The 18,659-nt window shown below is 41.4% G+C and overlaps 1 protein-coding gene across 2 annotated transcripts in view; it reads left to right on the top strand.

Moving 5' to 3' along the window:
* Window positions 1-18,659, top strand: part of ugp2b (UDP-glucose pyrophosphorylase 2b) — a 32,492-nt gene that overhangs the window by 5,330 nt on the left and 8,503 nt on the right. For both annotated transcript variants that reach the window (XM_086174060.1, XM_086174053.1), the window contains 5 exons: window positions 565-689; window positions 3,205-3,312; window positions 10,540-10,725; window positions 15,316-15,449; window positions 17,770-18,067. In XM_086174060.1, coding sequence (XP_086030186.1) covers window positions 591-689; window positions 3,205-3,312; window positions 10,540-10,725; window positions 15,316-15,449; window positions 17,770-18,067 — 825 coding nt within the window. In that variant the 5' untranslated portion in view covers window positions 565-590. The remainder of the gene's footprint in view (window positions 1-564; window positions 690-3,204; window positions 3,313-10,539; window positions 10,726-15,315; window positions 15,450-17,769; window positions 18,068-18,659) is intronic.

The following is an 18,659-nucleotide window of genomic DNA, read 5'->3' as shown; positions in this document are numbered from 1 at the left end:
GTTTTTGTGTCATGAAGCTCATTAGCCCCTGAAAAATCAATAAATTAGCCGCAACATTGTTTAGGCCGCAGTGTGTGAAAAAGGCAGTGCCTTACAGTCTGGAAATTATGGTCATTTGCCTCCTGTTTTTCCTCTACCTGATGCAGCTTCAGATATTAATATTTATTTCAGGGTATTTTAAAGATTTTTTTTTCAAGGTCTTTCAATTAATTTTCAATGAATTTCATTGCTAATTTCAATGTGCTGTCTTGCTGCGTTTTCTGTACTTTTTCTCAGTGATTTTCATGTAGTTTCTTGCTGTTTGTTTTTAGGTAAATCCTTGCAAAATCAATTGTCACAATGTTGAAAGCACAAATTCTCATGGGTCAATGACAAAATGTTTGGATGCAGAAAAGTTTGTTTCTCCATCTGATATGATCCATGATTGGATATCTAAATTGGAAGATAAATACTCTATATCCCAGCCCAGGAGAGTTATAGGCTGGAATAAGCAGGTTTTTTGTGCTGCAGTGTTTGAAAAAAAAACCCTCTGTCCTCTCCTTTTCTGCAATGTCACTTGTCCAGGTCTGAGTAAAGGCGCGATAGACGGCATGGCTCAGTTCCAGGAAACGATGCGGCAGCAGCTGGAGAGCTCCATGCACGGCGAGATGGAGAAGCTGCTGGACACCGCTGTGGGGATGGAGGAGGAGGTGCGCTCAGACTCCCCACCCTCCCCAGCCTCCTTACCCCGCCTTTTCTACCCCAACAAACCATCTGGTTGTGATTTCCAATCTGGAGGGGTCACAGATGAACAATACAGGAAACGCAGACGTGACACATACTGCGTCATGGCGCTAATGAGAGTCCCGCCCACATTCCCCCAGACACAGCTTCAAAAAATATGTGTGATGGAATTATGGGGCATGAAGTTTTTAAACAAACGTGAACAAGTAATTCTGGGGCCGTTCTTTGGGGTTCTTGGTGCAATACTGTCCAAAATAGCAGCTCATAGACTTACCTTCATTTTACTGTTTGCAGACCTGGCACACATTATTCTAAAAGTCAGTTCCAGCTGACTTGTCCCATGGCTGTACCCAAACCACAGCCATATATATGTGTGTGGGTGTGTATGATGTTTATACGAAAGGATAGTTGGCAAAAATATCTTTTGGTTTGTTTTTGAGGAACTATGGCAACAAAGAGCCAAAAAAATGAGAAGATAATTATGGAAAAACTTTGCGTCAAATATTAGGATCATCTTAGATATCACTGGGATATTTGAGTGCAGTATTGGACAGTGACTTTCAGATGAAGATCTCATTTAAATAGCTTGATGAGACAAACATACATAATAATCAGTTATCTATTGTAATTATCAACATTCTAGTATTTCCCCATTTAGACTGGTCCGTAAAATGTGTGTACTGTCGGCATTGATTAGATAATGTGACCAGCACTTACACACAAGGGTGCATAGGCGTGGCCTTCACATTCATTTTACACAAACTTAGAGACAAAGGAAACAAACACTTTCATTGTTGATCTAGGCAGGCTTCCAGCACAGCAGATGTAAAGCGAACCACGGAAAGGCGGCTTACATTTGTGTTAGTTGGCTTTCCCTCCCGGAACTGTTCGTCTTTTTCAGTCATTTAGCGATGTTCCATGTTATATCTCCTAAAGAATCAAAAATAATGACACAATTGTTATTGCACAGTTAAAATGTACTCTGCTGGTTAGCCTGGTACGATAAAGGCTAGTCAACAGTACCGGTAGCCTACCTCTTTCATTAGCCGATGGGATCCAACAAATCGTACTTCTAATCTTCCATCATTGGACATTTCAAAACAAATGTTTATAAAAAACTATAATGATGTAAATTCTAATTGCAATATTCTTCTACCCATGTGTCCCCCTCAGTCTCGCTGCCATGAAATAATGATGTGAAATTAAGGGATTTGTTAAATGTCTGACACATTAATACGCAGCTGCAAGTCGAGTAATGGGCTCAGTCGTGGGGAACATCAGCTCAGCAGGGGTTTTCACTTTAACGAGAGAAGAAACTTCATGCTGAATCAATGATGCGGCCTCTTGCAAAATGTGAGTGTCAAAATGCAAAACCACGATCAAACTACTTTTGAAGAAGGCCTATTATTTGAATAGAAGAAAAGGGATAGCTTGGGAAAAAGGGATAGTCCTTTCCAGGAAAGGTTCATGGCAAGGCAGTAAATTTTACAAAAAGATGTGTCCCTGATGGCAACCAGTGAAAATCTAGCTTTTTGCTCTGGTAGCTACAGACTGTCATCCACACATACACTTGTTTGAACAGGTAACATCAATTGCCTGCAATAAAACACAGAGGACCTTTGCCAGATCACAGTGTCAACCCATCAGAAAATTTCTGGTCTGACCCTGATATATGAAACCTTTTGGCCTGTAAAAAAAAAAAACATTAAGAGTGCCAGATCAAACTGCAGTGTAAGCAAACAAAGGTGAGGAGTAATAAGAGTGGAAATAAAATCCAAGCAGGACAAGTTTTATTAGCAAAAGCCACAACAGGTTGTCCACTCTCTCTGCGCTCTCTGCCTGAGATCCTCATAACATGATGCCACTCTTCAAAAACCAATTCCATTATTAATCTTGACAGGTGAATGAGGATTGTGTTTCTGGAGAACACAAACGACATTTGGGGATTTTAAAGGCACGTTTTCTTTTTTGGGGAGGGAGGGGGGAATTACAGCATTTAATCCCGACACGAAGCCGAACAAACATAAAAGGTGAATGAGGATTTTGTTTGCTCAGGGCTGTGTTACTGACTAAACCCTTGGGATCACAAAACCACACAAGGGATTTGAAGGATGTTTTCTTTGGCAAAATGACACAATAGATTTCAGTCAGAATTCGTACAACTACAAGGAAATCTAAACTTAAAATGTCAAATTGAAAATTCCACCACAATTAAAGCCTTAATAGGAACTGGTTACTTTTGAAAAATGTCAAATTCTTCTTTCCTCTCCATTAATAGGAAGCCACGATTGATTCGACAGTCTCATGAGGGATGCGGTGAAAATTAACCAGAACCGCAGATGCATAGAATGAAATATCTGTAGGATATGGATAGATTGATTGAGGTCCTGTAGTTCATACCGTTTATATATACATATGTATACACATATATGTATGTATATATGTATATGTGTGTGTGACTTAAGTTTTTGCATTTTTCAGGCTTGCAGAAAAGACTTCGAGGGCTTCAAGAACCTTTTCCACCGTTTTCTGCAAGTGAAGGGTCCCTCAGTGGAATGGGCCAAGATACAAAGACCTCCGGAGGACTCGGTAAGTCTGTTTCACGCGGTTCTGTTTGCGGCGCACAAATTAGAATAGAATACAATATTTCGTTAATCGCCCCACAGTGGAAACATTTCAATAAAGCTGCGAAAGACAAGTGAAAGTACCAATGAGCTGTGCAAGGCGATTAATATGCTTCCACCAGGACCACACCTGAATTTCACAACCCCAGTGGAAGCTTTGGCCAATGACAGCTCAGTCTGTGGTGGCTTCTCAAAATGAAACACCCGACAAACACTGCACAGATGTGATAACTGCAGACCCGAAACCAGAACAAAGTCGTTTTGTCTGCTGCAAAACCATTTTGGAAACTACTTCAGTGTCACGAATTTGAACAGGCAAAAGCAATTTACGGTCTTTTCCAAGACAGAAAGCCAGAATCAAGGGAAAATAGTCTGTGGGAAAGAAACTCGGGATGGCCCCGTGGGAAACCATGCTGCACAGAGGACCAAACAAATCTCATCCCGGGCACGAAGAGCTTAATGAGCAGTTTAAGAAGACTGTTATTTAGAAATTTCACAAAAGTCTGAGATTTTTTTGGTAATTTATTGCTAATTTTCAGATGGGGTACCCAAATTCCTTCTTTCCAAGATTTTTTCCCCTTGTTTTTTTTTTTTTTTAAATCAGTAAATTCACATTCACACAATTTTTGGCTCTTGATGGCCCACACAGGTCAAATTACAAATGTAAGCTCCCATCTGGGGGTAAAAGTCAGTCATGGGTCTGAGCTTCAGATCAGTGAATTCCTGTCAATCACAGCAGTGTGTGTCTGCCATTGAACGGCATCCCAGTCAAAGATGCCACGGGCATCAGAGAACATCAGGCCAAGCCCAATCTGTTCAGTTTCACTCTCACAGCGTTGTAGATACCATTTGATGTTCTTTAAATATTGACAGAGCTTTGCAGAGGCTAAAAGCAAAGAGGCAAATGCAAATAAGGAAAGGTAGCAAATGCATTACGACCTGAGAGCAGAATAATGTTTTATTACTGTTAAGTTTGGGGGCTGATACATGTACTTTGGTCTAGAATTCTGGGATCTCAAAACAGGATGTTGAACTTGAGTGAAATGTTGTCAAACTGGGTTGGGTCATTTCATAATATGAAACTGTTGAACAGGTTCTAAGAATAATCAACATTCCATTTTGCTCAGAAGGGAAAATCCAACATCACACTTAAAGCTTAGGAGACATGAATGGATAAAATATCCTGTGTTGAGATCAAAATTCATTTTGGCTCGTACGAACAAAACGTAACCAAAGGACCAATTAATATTAACTAAATGACAATTTGTGTCAGGGAATGTAGTTAACCTTTCCCCTCTAAGAAAACAGCTCTGTTAAGTTTTTTTTAAAGCTGATAGCGGATGACTGACAGCAGAGACGTGTAGTAGGTGCGGAGTGAAATTATATCACTGTTGCTAAAATAGCTTGGTTACGTGTTATGCAGACACACTGGACTCAATATGTCATCGGCTTGTATTGTATTGTGTAACTGTAATGACTGAAGCGGGTCATACCTGGAGGCCAGGCCCACTTTTTCTCAAAGACAAGGCCTTTAAATCTACATAAGGAAGTTTGTCCCCATAATGGAGCTGGTCTTTGGCCACAATTTTATGGCATCTAAAAAAGCCTGTTTTGTGTCATCGGGTTCATAATCATGTCATTGATGGGGCCACCGATGAAACACAAACTTGTTTTTCTCCAAATGCAGAGTCAAGTTTTTTTTTTTTCATTCCCCAGTAAACCTGAATCTCATTGTGTTGATCACAAGGTGTAGCGTTTGGCTTGGACCTGGTAATCTCTGTCAATCATTCAGCGGTTTTAGCAATAAAACTTGAATTACACTTTGGATCCTGTTGAGTCATTTGGGTCTTTGGCTCCAAACAGGTGTAGGGAGGTCTGTGGCCATCGTGGCGTGCTAGATTCAAAGGAAGATCATCTTTATCCAAGTACTGCAGCTCTCCGTCCCGTATTTTTGCAAGAGGCGCTGTTCCCATCAATTCTAGAAAGCTGGTATTTAAAAGACAAAAAGCACACTTAGTAGCAGTACATTTAATCTTCCGCCATGTTACCTTTAGCTTTACTCAACATTTCCTTACCAATGACATCATTTATTCAGGTTTGGAACATCTTCCCTATATTATGGGAAAGATCATTCACCTGTTCTCCCAGTTCCTCAGTCTTGTGTCAGCTACTGATTTCCTAAATCACCCCACTATGCCTGAAGGTACAAATAAGTTAATATAATCATAATAAATCAAATAATATGATGGTTTACAATTCAACTAGATCTCAATGAATCGGAATTTAGTTGTCAAATGTTAACAAGCCCCTCGGACAACTTCAAATGATGACCTGAATGATAGTCTGTTCCCTGTCAATTTACAAATGAATTCAATTCCTCATCTGAGAATAATAACTCACTCCCTGCACCACTTTGGGAAGCCTAGCTTTTATACGCACCACAAATAAACACACAGATGTACACAAACACACACACACCTGGACTGTTCCAGTCCTCTCTCTTTCTCTCTGTCTCTCACACACACACACACACACACACACACACACACACACACACACACACACACACACACACACACACACACACACACACACACACACACACACACACACACACACACACACACACACACACACACACACACACACACACACACACACACACACACACACACACACACACACACTCTCTGGGGTTTTGAATGGGTCAGTCGTACGTTAGACGGAACAGCGTGTTCATTGTCTCTCGTGTCCCATTTTGTTCCACATGGAATATAGATCATCACCTGAATACTGGTGTCGGATGGGAAAAAAAGCCCCCTGGTGAAGTTTAGAAACAATTTGAATCAGCTTGAAAACCCCAATGATGAAACCTAAAGCATGTTGAGAATATAGCTGAGTTGGGCGGGGGTGTCCACCAGAGGTGAGGAGTGCAATCTTGAAGAAACCTTTTCCAACAATAACAGGTTAAAGGTAGATGGTAAAGTCATATAGGGTGCTTTGTAGGTTTAACGCATGCTCAAACGATAACAGCGCTGTGCATCAGGCAAATTGTACCAAAAGTGTCAACAAGTGACAAGTTGGAGACTTTCAGGTTCTAGCTAGGCAAGGATCCCCATTTCCAACATTTCATTCCAGTCATCGGACAATCAGCATTGTGAACCTCATAAATAAACGAGAATCAGTCGAATGGCAGCGTTTAAAAGTTGGAGCCTTTCAAACGATGTGGACGAAAGAGCCTGTGATAACCAGGATTTGAATCAAGCTTTGTCAGTTTAAGCAGATTTCATCTTCGTGTGGAAAACTGGAAAGACATTTAATTCCCAGCGTAAGATTTATCAATGTCAACAGGCATGAGAATCCCAAGATTTGGACTTTTGAAATTATTGATAATTAATAGCATCACTTGCAAATGACACTGCATCAACATTAGACACTGCTGTGAGAAGTATGGGAGGCAACAACCTGCATTTAACATCAGCGTCTACAAAAAACAAAGTTCATGTCCTACAGGGGACCATCTGAGGACCGAGTGTAAAATATGAATTTTGTTTGTAAAGTTCAGGCCAATTCAGGAGAGTTTTATAAAAGGCAAATAAGAATTAGTACAATGGGAAATGTTGGTGCCCTGAGGTTTGGGGTGGGGATGAGAGAAAATGACTATGTAAGATGAATGTAAGATGCAGCAGTGAGTGATTACGTAACGGTCTTAACAGATTACTTGAGGTACATATAACAGACAGATACGACGATTCAGCCTCTCATTCACACATCTGGACAACTTAGGGTCTCCAATGAGCCCAGAGGAATCCCACACAAACATGCAATCTCCACACAGAAAGGGCCCTTGTCAAAATCAAACCAGGAACCTTTTAATAGTGGGGCTGAAGCGCTAACCACTGCAGCATAATGACCCCCAAATTGTAAATATTGGGAATCACTTTAAATTCAACAATGCAGTGACAACAGTGTGGTGGCATTAGAAATTCTTTGTCAAGGTTTTTAATCGCCATAGTTTCCCCCTAAACCAGATTGCCAGGGCTTAAATGTGCTTGTGCGTTTTAGGATTTTGCCATGTTTTCTGATATGAATATCAAGACTATTGAATTCTTCTACTGCTCAGCTGGATTCATCTTAAATTTGGATCCAAATCCATTCGACAATTTTTGCTTTAACGGATGCAGAGACCCAGCAGCCTATCCCAAAGAGCTCTGGTCCTAACCCAGCTGGATTCTTTTTTTTTCTCAACACTTTACCTTATTCAACCAACATATCTATTCACACATGACCTTTCCTGGTTCCCATGACACCCCTTGTTAAACAGTACTTCCTTCTGATAAGCCCAGCAGGTGATGCATTGTTATGGCTCCCCGAAAGTAAAACGAGAAAAGGCATGAGTCGTCAAAAGTGTAGATGGTGCAAATATCTGGTTGAGGAAGTGCAAGTCCGTCTGAGTTCCCAGATAGGGAAGTACATGCGCACTTTTTGAAAGTGCAAGTCCTCTGTCATGGTTTTACCAGCCTGCTGTGTCAGAGGCAGGAAGCAGTATGGCGCAAAGATAAACGTCCTGTTCGACGTGGCTAGCAAAGTCAGTTCCGAGTTTCCCCGTGCAGCCCGTGTCCCTGCACTATCATCAGACTGACATCCTGCTGTCTGTTTAGAAGTCGATAAACATGTCTTGTTGACTAGTTGTCGAGGTGTTTGTATCAAAACATGTGTCCCATCAATGTGTTTTATCAACATTGTCGGTGAACGTCGGACACCAGCTGGGCTTCTTTTCACCTTCTGCCCGTTCCCCTCCTCCCCCGGCCACCCAGGTCATGAGTTAGCTAGAAGACATACCAGATCAATAAAAGTGGCAGCTGCGTGTCCGAGCGGGCTGAAGCTAACATCTCAGGGGAAAGGGATCCTGGCTTGGATTGGGAGGGTGGCTGATCTCATACATCAAACAAGAAGTGTTCTTTAAAATAACCTTCTTTGAATGCAATTCACTTATCACACCTCACAAGTTTTGAACTGTGAAACTTTGATTTCTTTTCTCTCCCCATTGACAAACATTTCCTCTGGCAGTGGGGGAAGCGAAGGAGCAGCAGATGTAGCCTGTTGTGTTTGTAACCTCATCCTCCCGGTAGGAGGGAAGCAGAGGGGGTTTGGATATCCTCCTGGTTTTTCATCTGTGAATCACCAGGTCTTACCCCATGACCAGAAACCTCTCCGTTTCCTTTTTAACGTTTCACACACACCCGATCACGCAACCTCTTTCAAACAAACGCCGTCCTACAAATACTGTCAGTTATGACGCGCTGATTAACTATGTACACCGACTGGTCTCCCGCCCCGATGACGAAAAGCTGCAGTAACATCTGAAAATACTTTGTCCTTATCCACATTACTCACAATTCCTGCATGTGGCTCTAAAAAAAAAAAGAAAAAAAAAAAAAGATGAATTCATATGCTGGAAATACATCGAAACAGGGAGAAGCTAAGTAATGCTCTTATCGGCTGTTCTCTCCCCTTCCTGCTCCGTGGGAGTAATGAAGACAGCTGATACATCGTGACGTGTAAATTCATCGATGTGAGAGGCGGAGGACTAATCCAGTGCCGTCAACACACACACTCACACTCAATATACTCCGCTGATTATTATTCCCCAGCCAACAGAAGTGCAGAAGCCTTGCAGCGAAGGTTCTTTTTTATCAGTAAAAAAAACAAGTCTCTTTTCATCATTTAAAAAAGTGTTTCTAATTGACCAGGGCTTATGAGTCACCTTTCCAGCTCCAATTTTAATTATCATTCCAGTACAACAAAAGAGAACATTTGTCTGGTTCACAGTTCAGGAGGGGAAAAAAAAAGGGAAGCTTAGTTGCGTTGGCATTTTCTGCAACTCCTCGGTACATCTACTTCTAAGGCCATCCGCCAAGGACAAGTTCACACAAAAGATTTATCATGACCAAACAAAACAACTTCCAAAAAATAGTACCACTTTAGTCCTGCCAACCTGGGAAATAATCCTGTAACTCCTCTTGTCAGGCGGCCAAAGAGCAGTTCAATCAGCTTCAAAATGCCTGATAGGTTGGTCATTCCAAAAGGAAAAGGGCCCGTTGTTATTGCGATGGTACCGAAAGCTCTTTGGGGTTGTTTCCACCCTATTGCCGGTGGTAAACAGTCATTTACAAGTTTCAGCTTGATTTCACATTATTATCCAATCTTAGGCTGTTTTTAGAAGCTCGCTTTTAATCTGGCCAGACTCCCTCAGGCCTGCAGAGGAGCAGTCACTCCAATTCTGCTTACATCACTTGACAATCTTATTTTTCTGAGATTTTGGTGGTTGCAGGGGGTTCTTTCTCCGTATGGGTGTGTGCTTTCTACTTTGCACCAAAAAAAGCCAGTAGGTTAATTGTCTCTAAATTGAAAAGATATGAATGTGAGACTGAATGGTTGGATTTCTTTGTGATTGATAGATCCAAGTGAAACCCCAGAGCACCCTTCACACCCCCTTGTACAGATTAAGTAGTAGAGATAATAATTATATTTTAGAGAAATCCAGTTTCTAAGCACGCACTCACACACACACACACACACACATATATATATATATATATATATATGTATATATATACACTGCTCAAAAAAATAAAGGAAACATTTAAAAAACACATCATAGATCTACATGAATGAAATATTCTTATGAAATACTTTGCTTTTACACAGTTGAATGTGCTGACAACAAAATCACACAAAAATGATCAATGGAAATCAATTGTATCAACCCATGGAGGTCTGGATAAGAATCACACTCAAAATTAAAGTGTAAAAACAAACTCCAGGCTGATCCAACTTTGATGTAATGTCCTTAAAACAAGTCAAAATGAATCTGTGTTGCTTCCTGAGTGGACACTATGATTTTACAGAAGTGTGATTGACTTGGAGTTACATTGTGTTGTTCAAGTGTTCCCTTTATTTTTTTGAGCAGTATATATATATATATATATATATAAAAACTTGACTCCGTAAGAGCAACAATATATAAATGTGTAGACTTTTTTGGAATATACAGCCGTTTTCTTGCATACATATTGAAAGAGGATAAGGAACAGACAGCTATTGTAAAAACTGTTGTAGTAAAATGTTGAACAAAGAGCCGTATACAGGCGCGGTCATATCTGACGATCCCACCTCTCTGTGAGTCCAGATCCAGCCGTACGACAGGATCGCCGCTCGAGGATTGCCCGACAGCGTCGCCGACAGCCTCAACAAGCTGGTGGTGGTGAAGCTGAATGGCGGCCTGGGGACCAGCATGGGATGCAAAGGCCCCAAGAGCCTGATCAGTGTCCGCAATGAAAACACCTTCCTGGACCTGACGGTGCAGCAGATAGAGGTAAACACACATGTCGCCACCGGCAACTTGGTTCATCTGTATGAAAGCTGGTTTCAACAGGGAAGGGTTGGTCTGTATATAACTTTTAAGAGACATATGGCTTCTTCCCACGTCGGTTTTACTATCTGATAATTTAACTTTCAGTTGACAGGTTTACAGAACAGGCAAGTCATTCTTGACACACACACTAAACCATGGGATCGTTGCTCATTTTGCTGCATTTAAAACAAATATGTACACAGTTTTGTTACGCTAGAGGAAAAAAAAAAACAAGTGTAATGTTTGAAAATTGCTGTGGTCAAAAAGTATGTATGATAAAAAGTAAAATATTAAATTAAAACTCAAACAGGTCACCTTGATTTTTTTTCCAGTTGTATTTATCGGTAGTTGAATAACAAGTATTTGCCCATGCGAAAAACAGGGTTATAGATTCTGTGTACTGAATGTACATACAAATAAAAATTACATGGAAAGACAATCATGGGTGATGCAGAAAAATGTTTACAAAAAGAAATAAATATTCAGCATTTTCTGCATTTCTGTGTTCCCTGTCCTGTCACCAAACATGAGCTGTTGAACAACAATGCAGGTTTTACCCTACTGCCCTGTGGCACTTTTATAAGGTTGTTGATTGTTGTTTTTTTTAGTAGGTTGTCATTCAACCCCTAACCTCAGACCACAAACCCATCAGTGGAGAACAACTTTAATTTTTCCTGCCCCCCCTCCTCCCCGCTTCTCTCCCAAGAACCATCAGCAGCATTCCTTTGCAGATCACATTCTGTGTTTTGCCCAGATTGAGAAACAGGCAGGACAGTTAGGTATTTCCTAATCCAGAGGTTTGCCGGTTGGGTATGTTTCATAGCAGAGAAGCAGACAGAATGGGATGTTTATCATCTTATCATCTTATCATTTTATCATACTATTGTGCACTCCTTACCTCACTTGTTACTAAGACACTTATAGTTTTATCACTGCTTACTAAGACACTTTATAGTTTCACTGAAACACTTTATAGTTTATAGTTTATTTTTATTTCTAATTCTGCCTTTCTTTTATTATTTATTACTGTTATATTTTCTGTAACTCTGGCACTGCAATTTCCTTCGGGATTAATAAAGTTGTTCTTATTCTTATTCTTATTCTTATTTAATCTAACGGGAGACAATCAACAGTATGTTCGTGTTAAATTGGTTTTGGGAGGAGCCCATTAGAAATTATTACTGAATATTTATTTCCGTAACATTTGCAAGAAATTACCAAAAAGAAGAGGGAAAGGTGGGTAATTTTTCAAAACAACCAGCAGGGAGATACCTGAAAATACAGAGGTACAATTCGACATCGTCTCAGGTTCAGCAAGCAGTGCAGGGGACATTACGTAAAAAAAAAAAAAAAAATGCATTTAATGGAAAGAGGGGTGATAACTCTTCACAGGCTTTTTTAAATAAATCTAATTACACTTAATGAGCCCTGACCAGTCATTTGATTGCTTTCCTCTACCGTATTCCAATATCTCGACCGTGACCATGATGCCTCAGACATTAGGTGCTTTTCCTGGAGACCAGACTCTTTTACAGTCAAGTATGTGAGAGGCTGAAGAGAGCCAGGCTTCCATGAGCTGGGGGGAGTTTGAAAGGGGCTCTCTGTGACATCTGGGGGAGCAGCCATGAAAGGGGATCTGTTGGTGTGCAGGCAGGCAGGTCTGTAGGGGACTGGCTGCCAAACAGAGGAGGCTATGTGCTACAGGCACAGTGTGTGTGTGTGTGTGTGTGTGTGTGTTGGGAGGGGCTGGAAGGGCTGTGCATTCATTAATGTCTAAAAATGACACAATCTGAATTTAACTCTGTTTACCAGCATCTGAACCATCTGCCTTTGTTTTATTTTTAAGTAGAAAGTTCACTTCAAATGAACCGGGTCACAAGGCACCTTCTTTATCATGATTTCTTTCATCGTTAATGTAAGTCTGCAGACACACACATCCCAGCAAAGCTCCAGTATAAGAATAAGCACTTGAGGCCCTTCTTACGTCAACATGGACAAAATGTCCCATTTAGCTGTTCCATTAATTACATCTTTTCTCCTTGTGGCTCAAATTACACTTTTTTTTTTATTTTATCCTCAACAATCTCATGACCTAAAAACAACGGAAGAATAGTGGGTCTTGTGTTTCATGTCATTTACATGAAAAAGTACAAACCCCGGCTGACATCAAGGTTGAGTAAAACTTTCAATAGTGTTACGAGAAAGAGGCGATGAAGTCAGAGCCGGAGTGGAGTGAGTTGAGTTGTGTAATTGAGTTTCATAACAGTCCCGAAGGACACCCAGCTCCTCATCAGCACACTGCTCTCTCTGTCCGTGCCTCTGCTCTCCATTTTTTCCCCCCACGGTCTGGTCAGGTTACCTGCCGGCTCAAACGGCCTGTCAAGAACCAGAGAAAATGGCTTCCATTCAGGCACACTTGTGCCCTGAAAACCAGCTCCGCAGAGCGAGCGCTCCTTAAGCCGCCGCTCGCTCTCAGGTAGAGACGTTTGTTTTGGACGCCTTTACTGAGGAGCTGGAACGGCGCCACCTGGCTGCAGAAAATCTGCTGCTTTCCTGCGTGCGCACAAACTAATGACCATATACTGTAGGTGATGTTTGGCAAGATAATGAACTAAGAAACGGGTAGTCTAAACAAGAACGTCTTACAACACGTTTTTTCTCAGTTCACTCTAAGGACTCGAGTTTTTGTTTGCATAAAACCTTTGTCCTCAGGAGAACAGGGGGATGGAAGTTTAATTTTACTCAGTTTTTGGTTTCATGTAGTGTGTCATAGCAATGATTAAACCCCAAGTCAGATCGAAAGCACATCACATTGGACCACTTACAGTCCTACCTCATTCCTGCTGTGTAGTAAATAATAAGAAAAAAGAAAAAACAGAAAGTTTATGAAAAGTGTCCACGTACAGGGAACACAAAGTCAACCCGAAATGTGATGTCCAAGCATCTGGACTCTACTTAGAGAACACCTGCAAAAAGAAAGCAATAGCCAACATTTTCAAAAAGATGTTGTTGAATAGAAATGTCGAAAACACACTTCTGGTCAAACCACAAGGATGAAACCTACATAGGTATGGGTATACACTACATCGAGAAAACCTTTCTACAAATATAGAAAAGCCTCATAGATATGGAAAGACTACTTTCAGATATAGAAAGCTATTATGGAAAACATTTTTAAAACAGATATAGAAACTACAATAACTCCAACTAAACTACTTCAGTTATTTACATGTAAGTATAAAGAATGTTCACATAGATATTGAAAGACTACATGCAGCGTATAATTGCTAGAGTGCATATACAAGCTACACAAGAGAAATATAGAATAGACAAAATAGACAGAGAAAGCCTGTGGAAAGGCTTGGCTGTCAGTGATCACAAAGGCAAAGTCACCTTGAGATGTTTAACGGCCTGTTTTCATGCCAGTGTCAACACACTGGTGAGTCCTCTAGGATGTTTGCCATAAATTAGAGAATGTGACGCCGGATGGCCCACTGTTGTTTAACATTAAGGGGTTGGGACACTTCCAGAGAAGGTGCGGTGGTGTTACGCAGGTCAACCACCTTTACAAATAAGAGATCAGTGCTATTATGTGGCATAACAGGAAACTGGATGGGTTGGCAAAAGCCCCTCTTGGTTAATGAATAGCACGGGCCACGAAAACCATTCCCTTACAGTATGTCACAGTTTGCAACACCAAGTCAGAAGTTAACTTTCTCCTGACAAACTTTGCCTAGATGACTCACCTTATTATTCACATGGTCACATCTGAGTTAAAAAAAATCCTTCTGCGTCTACTTTAGTCTTCATTTCCCCTTTTCAGATTCGCTATAATGGCACCATCAGGGTACAGGGGGATGGTGGGGACATTGCGTCCCTGGCTGTGATTAGTTCTATATTCTGTGGATCCAGCAGCTCAGATGTGTTTCATTACTCTCCTCACTTTCAGTTATTCCACCGTCAGCTTATTTCAGGTAGACGTGAGGAGAAAATATTGATTTATTGGTGACGGTTGGTCCTGCAACACAGCCAAATATTGATATTTTAAAACAGTTGAGGTTTTAAAAGAGTCCATCCACCTTATCCATGGTATCTGTATATGTATGTCTAATGTTTCACTGCTTGTTTCTGGAATTTTTGCTCCTCGGCTACTTAGACTTTGTGTCGTGTCCTAGATGAGCTTCACATGATTCGTGCTGTGAACATGACCAGTGTTCAGATTGTATCTGTCTGTAAAACAGGAAACAAAGCAGAAGTGTCACAACAAACGTCAAATTTTCTTTTAATGTCTTAAGGAATAGACGCTCTGAGCCCCCTTTTCTATTTCTTTTGCAGATGCACATTTCATACATTTTTCATCCAATAATGGTCAGCTTTTTCTTAACAGGAAGGGGCTTTTCTCCATTTCCAAATGTTAAGGGGGTCAAAGTTCTTAAAAAGAACAGCAGACATGTATGACTATTGTCTCTCAATGCCGTGGATCGCCATCTCATAACCAAACGACAGGTATCTGACATTTCCTGCACTTTATCTTTCCTTTGTCCCTCTCAGCACCTGAACAAGACCTACAACACAAATGTGCCCCTGGTACTCATGAACTCCTTCAACACAGATGAAGACACAAAGAAGATACTGCAGAAGTACACACACCATCGTGTCAAGATACATACCTTCAACCAGAGCAGGTGAGCTGTTTTACATGCGCCTTAAATTATTTTGAGTTCATATATATTTTGACATATCAGACAACTGAAACAAGATAGATCTAACAGCTAAATGTTTTTCCACAACAACTACTACTCGTCAATGCAAGGTAAAGGTCAAAACGCTGATTTAGGCAACAACATATAAGGTTGTTACAGTCCCTTCTGTAATCTTAACTGTTGCAGTTATGAATTCAGGACTTTTCATTCAATAACCAAGGCAATGGAAAAGACTGTTGACTTGCCAACAAAGATTGATTTCAGGGAGTTTGAGGTAAGTTGCAGCAACCTGAGACACTGTTTTTTTTAATAGAAAAAAAAAATCTTTAAAGTTATTAGGATGGATGATATTAAGATGGTTGAGTTGTTTGGTTAGTTTTAGAGCAAAGATGGTAAATAGGCTTTCATCCGTTACAAGGAAAGTGTTTCTGTGTGCAGTGTGGGAAGAGCCAGCAGAGCCTCCAATGCCAAGAGAAGCTGAGGTCAGACAGGAAGTGTGTCATGTTTGGTGACATTATATCATCCATTATCAATCGTATTTAAGTATTAAATAGCCTGTTCTTCTTGGTTTCTAGGCAAATAGATCATGCTTTTACTATTTCCCTGGAATTATTTGTTCAGCGTAGACAGTGGTCTGTGGCTCAACAGGAATGCTGAACCGAACCAGCGGGTGTTTAAATAGCTAACATGTCAAACAATGACCCGTTCAGGCTGTTTCTTGATGCGGAACCCAAATATTTGGCTGCAGAAAGGAGACTGACCTGACTGGATGGGCCTTTGTTTGTTGTTTCGGTTCTTCTCTGAAGAACCAAACTGACATAGAGCTTCATATTTAGGTTGACATAGTCAACTCATTCCAGTGCCATGCCAATGACAAAAGAAATATTGACTCATCACGGGAACTTTTCCTGCCGTCAACCTGCCGTCATGTCTGTCCTGGAAGGAGTTCATGGTTTTGGAGGAAGCGGCGGTAATGTCATGGATGTTTCCCATCAGCTGGGTTCTGAGTAGTTCTGACTCCACCAGGAAGGGAGGCTCCAAATGGGTGATGCAACTGTGTTGATTCATAGTGGGAATGACGGAGATTGGACTTGAGTTTGATTCAGTTTAATTTCACTTCTCTCTCACTTTGGTAATGATCCATCAAATGTAATCGGAGCCCTCGCTTTCTTTTGAATCCAAAATACCCTGATGCCTATCATTGAACATATGGCAGCACAAAATATCACCGCTCGGAACAAAAAGAACTGCACCTTCAAAGAGTCCTTTTGTTCTCTTAGCTCCTTAACTTTACTATTTCAGCCTTTTTTCCAAAGTACGTGCTCTTCTTTTGTAATGATGATGAAACTGATATCAAAATCTCCAGGTCACATCTTCTAAGATGCTCTTTGTTTTCATCCCGGCTTCCCCCTGAGATGACCCTCCCCGCCGAACTGCATCATTTTCTCATGAGGTCGTGATCTAAAACTGTTGGTCGGCGGTGACACCGAACCCTTTCAAGTTTCTGAGCTCGAATCAAAATAGCCCATCGGACCATCTCCGCTGGAAGTAATCCTCCATTAAAAAGCTCTCGCAGCCGCTCACCTGATCGGCTCATCTGCCGTCAAACATCCTTCACCTCCCGGGCAGCGCGGCTCTCCCCCCCGGCCCTTAACTCACCCCGACACAGATCCTGCTTAGGAGCCCCTTTGATCACCATAATGCACGTTGAGGCGACGCCGTCATGGAAAGGTTGGACTTCAGACGGCCTTGTTTGAAGTGTGGTGGGGTGAAGTCGTGTGGTGTCACGCTGTGGGTTTCCTACCTGGAAGAAGAGATTCAAGACTTTGTTTTGTTTTTCCATGTGAATTCTGAGCAGCATAGCTTCTCTGTAGATTCCATATCTAACACATTACTTTTTCTTAGTGTGCCAGACTTTTTACATCTGCAAAATTTCTATTAAACAAACCTCTCAGACTTTAAACTAAAAAAAAAACAAAAAACATTTTGTCCTTCGGGTTGGTTTAAAATCAATAGTGTAAAAATCTAGACATGTCCTACATAATACAAACATAACCCCCCTCCAAAATATCAGAAATTGAGAGAAATGCAAAAGCAATTAGATATCATAAAAACATTGAATTCCAGCTATTACAGAATATTCTGGCAGTACTCCCTTCATTTATCTGATCAATCTGCTTATTTTTTTCCAATGTCAAATCAGACGGTCAGTCTTCCGAGCAGCGTCTCTGATATTTCAGGTCTTCCAGCTGCAGGTGATGAAAATAAAGAACTCGGTTAAGTCCCTGCTACTTTTCCTCAGGTATCCTCGCATCAACAAGGAGTCCCTCCTTCCCGTGTCCACCAATCTGAGCATGGCGGGGCAGAACTCGGAGGGCTGGTATCCGCCGGGCCACGGCGACATCTATGCCAGCTTCTACAACTCGGGCCTGCTGGACCAGCTGATTGCTCAAGGCAAGGAGTACATCTTCGTCTCCAACATCGACAACCTGGGCGCCACGGTGGACTTGCACATCCTGCACCAGCTGGTCAGCCAGCCCAATGGGAAGCGGAGTGAGTTCATCATGGAGGTGACGGACAAGACGCGCGCTGACGTCAAGGTAATACATTTTTAAAGAGCTCCCACACACCCAGGAAAATGATTTTCATATAAAACCTGGAGAGTGAGAGAAAAAGAAACTAAATTGCCTTGAAAACCTCACATTTTCCTCAAACGATTTCTCCCCCCTCTGCCTTGTGAGTGAACACAAACAGGTTCAAAGTTCTGCCTGTGCATGTCTGTTGTCCTGCAGTCGTCAGCGGGCAACATGCGGCTAGCAAGCAACCACGTTTGCGCGTCACCTCGGAGAAGTCCTCCTACACAGTGAGACTGTGTTGCTACATTAGCTACTTTTCACACCCGAGTGAGGACCTCTTCTTTTGCAAGGAAGTATCTCGGGACAAAATCAGTAACTTTCAGATGAAGACCGTCAGCATTGTGAAACACTCAACAAGTGATCATTTCCTCATCATTTCTGGGAACGCAAGAGATGGTTTCAAAGATAAATTATAGGAATTGATTGCGTATCTTTGAATCAGACTTCCCTGGGCGGAACAGCAATGACCATGGATATAATGGGTGTAAATGTAAAAAACTCACAGTACAACTGGACATAAGAACACTTGTGAGGTGAGAACTTGTTTGCCAAACCA

The sequence above is a fragment of the Fistularia commersonii genome, chromosome 2, assembly GCF_037954325.1.
Source record: "Fistularia commersonii isolate RoL2024-O1a breed Wild chromosome 2, RoL_Fcom_v1.0, whole genome shotgun sequence".
In the NCBI taxonomy this organism is placed as follows: domain Eukaryota; kingdom Metazoa; phylum Chordata; class Actinopteri; order Syngnathiformes; family Fistulariidae; genus Fistularia; species Fistularia commersonii.
Note: the sequence above shows the minus strand (reverse complement) of the source record. Positions and strands in the feature narration are given on the sequence as shown.